General features: G+C 41.0%; 1 protein-coding gene across 1 annotated transcript in view; it reads left to right on the top strand.

Annotated features, from left to right (window-relative positions):
• LOC135345115 (NADH dehydrogenase [ubiquinone] iron-sulfur protein 3, mitochondrial-like) overlaps window positions 1-986 on the top strand; it is a 2,339-nt gene extending 1,353 nt beyond the window's left edge. The window contains exons 5-7 of the mRNA XM_064542469.1: window positions 127-252; window positions 417-536; window positions 711-986. Of these exons, the coding sequence (XP_064398539.1) occupies window positions 127-252; window positions 417-536; window positions 711-860 (396 nt within the window). The 3' untranslated portion in view covers window positions 861-986. The remainder of the gene's footprint in view (window positions 1-126; window positions 253-416; window positions 537-710) is intronic.
• Window positions 987-6,000: the final 5,014 nt, after the last annotated feature.

The raw sequence follows: 6,000 nt of genomic DNA, 5'->3' as shown, positions 1-6,000 counted from the left end.
CTAGCACTATGTCTTTCTTGTCAACAGCAAGAAAAAGTAAGGCCTGGGAACGAGGCTATACATTGTACGTGTTAGGTTGTGAGTTTACTCTTCTTGCTTTATTTTTCTGTACTGATCGTTTCACAGGTGGTGTACAATTTGCTGAGTGTTGTGTATAACTCTCGTATTCGAGTGCGTACCTACGCTGATGAGCTGACCCCCATAGAGTCCGTCACTGGCCTCTTCAACGCTGCCAACTGGCTGGAGAGAGAGGTGTGCGTGCATGACCTAGCTGGTACTTATACGCCGATTTTATATTAGCTATAGGCTAAGTACTACATGTACATGTACTGTTTGAAGTTAGTTTGTACAGTATAATAATTATAATAGACAATAATAAAATTCAGACAATGATTTTGTTCCCTCTCGTTGCTCAGGTGTGGGACATGTACGGTGTGTTCTTCTCCAACCATCCTGACCTACGTCGGCTGCTCACTGACTATGGCTTCGAGGGACACCCACTTAGGAAAGACTTCCCTCTCAGCGGCTATGTGGAGGTGGGTCCAAAGGTCAAACTGTACGAAGACAGTATATGCCATACACGACATCCTGCATGTAGAAAGAGAAGTCCAAGACAAAAAATAATATAATTGTACTGTACCAAGCTTTATATAGGGGTTTAACATTAATTTTATTCCCATAATAATTTATACTAATTCTCCTCTTCACAGGTGAGGTACGACGATGAACTGAAACGTGTCGTGTGCGAGCCCATAGAAATGACTCAAGAGTTCCGCAAGTTTGACCTTTCATCACCATGGGAACAGTTCCCACTACATAGACACACACTGGAGGCAGCTGGCAGCGAACATACCGAGTGACACTTTATAATTATATATTATAGTGTAGGAGAACTCTAAAGCTCTTAGACTAATCGTGTTTATGTTGGTATTTAATAATTGATATATTAAAATTGAAAAATACAATAAATAGTTTTCATGTCATGATTTATTTATCAGAGATACAAAAGAAAGGGGATTGGAAACGATCGCCCACGCCCTATGTAAAAGGACTGACATCCGGTGAAGCACTCCGTGTAATTATTGCGCTCGCAAATAATTACATGGAGGACTGCGCTACGGTTTTGTATCCCTGGTTTCTAGCTCTCCTATCCACTAGAGATCACTCAGGGCCTGGGAGATACTTGAGAGAAGTAAGCTTATACCACTGACAAGCTCTAAGTCCGTTGTCTTTACTCTGTTTCCAATTTTTTTGAGTTTAGCTTGAAGTACTCTATGTCAACTTTTCTCTGTCCCTCCTGTGAAGTCAAAACAGCAAAGGACATTGCTTGACTTGGTTATTATGTATCTAAGTGCTACATAGAATGGCTTCATGCTATAAATAAGCTGTACTGTTCATAAACGTTTGCAGTATAGTCCTTCAAACTACTTTAGTATACTTTTAGACACACCACGGGTCTGTCCCTCCTACGACTTCATAGTAAAGGCTATTTCTTCTTGCATAGCATTTATTTGTCTAGTAATAGTGGCTGTATGGCTTAGTCGACTTTTTAGAGCTAAATTCTCTTTACTTTTTAGAAAAATCAACATTAAAAATGATCAATTTCACTGTTTCTATGTACAGCACATTGTAGAGCAGTCAAGACAGGTAATGAGCATGCTGACTATAAATATAATCCTTTGTAGTTTTAGCCACGCCCTATAACGCGGAATGCTTCACGCAAAAATTTCGTAAAAATTTCGTTTCCAATCCCCTTTCTTTTGTATCTCTGGATTTATGAAAAAAGATTTCTAATAAGTATAGAAAATAAAATAAATTGCAAGATGTATCTACTAGTGATATATTCACATAGAACTGAGACACACTGGTAGTAATATCAGTCAGTTATAGTCTCAGTCTCCATTCCAGTCTCCATTCCAGTCCTCACTCTTGTCTCCATTCCAGTATCCATTTCAGTCGTATCCACTCCAGTCTCTACTCCTGTCTCCATTCCAGGAGGTCCATTCTCCCTCTCACAGCCATCGCCAGAGTCACCATCTTGTTTTGAGATGCTTGACTTGTCATCCAGGGGCTTCCCCTCACTGGGGGGGGGGGGTGCTCCATTTCTGTGTGTGTCAGATCATCTTCTTTGAAATACAATTATCAGATAAGACTGAGAAAGTGGACATAATAACAGAAACACTGGGAACAGTAGGAACAGCTCTTCAACAGTCTAAATGCTGATTTAGCATATTTCTTGAAAATTTACATGAAACTGGTCATCACAAGTATTAAAAATATTTTTAGACTAAATTGTATTTACAAGCAGTGTCCTTCTACTCCTACTTTCTCACCCATGAAACAAGCTCAGCTACGCAGTACGTACCTTAAACAGTTGGGTGAATTGAGAGATCTTCATGATGGTGGAGTTTTAAGCAGTGAAGAATACGAGGAACAAAGATCTGGAATTGTTAATTTACTTCGTCAATTAAAATGACACTTAAGCTACCTTTGTACATTATTAGAGTTTTGGTTTAATGCAAAATTAATTTTCATAATAATTAAAGTGTCACATTAATTATAAATAGCCAGCATGTCTGATGTAAGCTAAACAGTCAGCTTGAGTCACTGTACAAAAGGCCATTTTCAAAATGAGGGACGCTGTTAGAGTATAAAGGTACGCAGCTTCATTAGCCTTTAGCACAGATTTAACTTTTTGAGAATACTTCCTCCAACGGCATTAAGTCGGGGCTATATGGGGGGAGAAATACAAGTCTAGCTCCAACTCCAGTAATGATATCATACACCCTTTGAACGTGATGAATACTTGCATTGTCCATTACAACGACTAATCTGGGGTTATTCCCATCAAATGGTAGTATCACAGGTAGCACACACTGACAAACGAAGTCTTCAAATACATCACCATTCCCAGAATCTGCACATACATAAACGTCTTCAATTCCACGCGTTGTCATTACAGGAATTGCTGAATATCTTTTTCCAGACACTCTTAGTACGTGTGTGCGAGGTCTAGTTCCTCTAAGTGAGTAGCCAAATTTTCAAATGCTGTTCCTTCGATCTGAACCTGTCTCGTCAATCCAAATCAACATATCAGGGTCAAATACAGATATGTCAGACATGAATTGTACCCTCTTCGTTTCGCTTTGCTGTAGAGCAATAGACTGCACTCTTTTCCTAGTAAATCCATGCCTTTTGATTGTACGACATATCGTTGAGAGATGTACCCACCTGCCGGTGATGTCAAATAGTTTCTGCCGAACTTCATCCAGGTATGCCTTAGGCTGATGAAGTATAGACTGCAGCACAGTGAATGCTTCAAAATCAGTTAAACCGTTACTGCAATTGCCAGTGGGCAGCATAGGCTCAACTGTCCCAGTTGCATAAAATAAGTGAAGATGCCTATAAACGGATTTCTCACTCATGAACAGCACTGTAGCTATTTCAGAGTAAGACATGCCTCTCAACCACACAGCTCTCCACCGCAGATCATCTGAATAAGCTTTAGGCATCTTTACAATGTAGCAATTTTTAAACTCAATTTATTGGGCATGCGCACTATATATAGGCTTATAATTATTAACCCGAGGCGCGTGGGCGGCCACGGGTTATAGTTAGTCGTTTGGTTTGTTACCCGAGGCGCGTGGGCGGCCACGGGTATAGTAGTCTGTTGGTTTGTTTGTTAACCCGAGGCGCGTGGGCGGCCACGGGTTATAGTAGTCGTTTGGTTTGTTTGTTTGTTACCCGAGGCGCGCGTGGGCGGCCACGGGTATAGTAGTATGTTGGTCTGTTTGTTAACCCGAGGCGCGTGGGCGGCCACGGGTTATAGTAGTCGTTTGGTTTGTTTGTTTGTTTGTTTGTGACAGGTGAATCTACTCACCTGGATGCCACAGCACTGCGTTTACAGCATGGATAGCCTTCATACAACAAGTTATTAATTTTAATAGTGGCAGAATTTCATGTTAAACCTTCGTTGTCAAATAAAAACGAGCAAAAGCTAAGAAGCTTGTGACTGGGTCTGCTTACCTGGATGTTCTAGCACTGCGTTTACAGCATGGGTAGCCTCCACACAACAAGTCAGTACTTCTAATAGTGGCAGCTTTCGGTGTTAAAGCTTTGTTGTCTAATAAAAGCGAGCAAAATGTAGCTTGAACAGAACTTGCACATGCGTTACTTATAACTGAAGTGATCCTGTACCAGGTCCAGAAACAATGGAACAGGGTCACTAAAGTAGAAAGCTGTATATACCAGGAACAATATTGGAACAGGGTCACTAAAGCAGAAAGCTTGCTTTAGCTGACTTGGATCCATGCAGGACCTGGAGCCATACTTCTCTGAGACTCCATGCTTCTTTGCTGTGATCCTAATCCACAGTGCATATATTTATAGTACTACTACCTGTTCTCAAATGTTTCAGCATGCCTCCAGTCTGGTTTAGTTTTATTGCTCCTGAGTTGCTGTGCAAGTCATGCATGATGATGATAACAACATCACTATATGCACTGCATTATATCAGTCTTCTGGTTTCTTTATAATCATGTCACCAGCCGAGGGTTTGCACTTTAGTGCTCTAGTTTGTTTGTTTGTCACAGGTATATCTACTCACCTGGATGCCACAGCGCTGCGTTTACAGCATAGACAGCCTTCACACAACAATATCTTGGTTTAAATAGTGACAGATTTTGATGTTAAAGCTTCATTGTCGAGCAAAAGCTAAGAAGCTTGAATAAGCTTGTGACTAGGTCTGCTTACCTGGATGCTCTAGCACTGCGTTTACAGCATGAGTAGCCTCCACACAACAAGTTAGTACTTTCGATAGTGGCAGCTTTCGGTGTTAAAGCTCCTTTGTCTAATAAAAGCGAGCAAAATGTAGCTTGAACAGAACTTGCACATGCGTTACTTATAACTGAAGTGATCCTGTACCAAGAACGATGGAACAGGGTCACTAAAGTAGAAAGCTGTATATACCAGGAACAGGGTCACTAAAGTAGGAGCTTGAATTACCGTATAGCGCGAAATTTTCGAGGCACTTATATTTCGTGGAATGGCCTCTAAAAACCATTTCGTTGCACAATGTTCGCGGAATGACTGCTTACCGGAAGCCACGCCTTTAAATATTTGCACGATAGCAGGTAATTCTAATTAAAGAATAATTTTCGTGGACTTAATTTTCGTATAGAATTCTAACCCACGAAATCCGCGAAAATTAAGCCCCTCGAACATTTCGCGCTATACGGTATAGCTCCTGCTGCTGACTGGGATCCTACTCCATGCAGAACCTGGAGCTATACTTCTCTGAGACTCCAGGCTTCTTTACTGTGATCCTAATCCACAGTGCATATCATCTATAGTAGTCTACCACTACCTGTTCTCAGCATGCCTCCAGTCTGGTTTAGTTTTATTGCTCCTGAGTTGCTGTGCAAGTCATACATGATAACAACATCACTATATGCACTGCATTATATTTCTGGTTTCTTTATAATCATGTCACCAGCCGAGGGTTTGCACTTTAGTGCTCTAGTTTGTTTGTTTGTTTGTTTGTGATGGGCTTTTCTACTCACCTGGATGTCACAGCACTGCGTTTACAGCATGGATAGCCTTCACACAACAATATCTTGATTTAAATAGTGGCAGATTTTAATATTAAAGCTTCTTTGTCGAGCAAAAGCTAAGAAGCTTGTGACTAGGTCTGCTTACCTGGATGTTCTAGCACTGCGTTTACAGCATGAGTAGCCTCCACACAACAAGTTAGTACTTTTGATAGTGGCAGCTTTCGGTGTTAAAGCTCCTTTGTCTAATAAAAGCGAGCAAAATGTAGCTTGAACAGAACTTGCACATGCGTTACTTATAACTGAAGTGATCCTGTACCAAGAACGATGGAACAGGGTCACTAAAGTAGAAAGCTGTATATACCAGGAACAATGGAACAGGGTCACTAAAGTAGAAGCTTGAATTATAGCTCCTGCTGCTGACTGGGATCCTACTCCATGCAGAACCTGG

Source organism: Halichondria panicea, chromosome 12, assembly GCF_963675165.1.
Source record: "Halichondria panicea chromosome 12, odHalPani1.1, whole genome shotgun sequence".
Taxonomy (NCBI): domain Eukaryota; kingdom Metazoa; phylum Porifera; class Demospongiae; order Suberitida; family Halichondriidae; genus Halichondria; species Halichondria panicea.
Note: the sequence above shows the minus strand (reverse complement) of the source record. Positions and strands in the feature narration are given on the sequence as shown.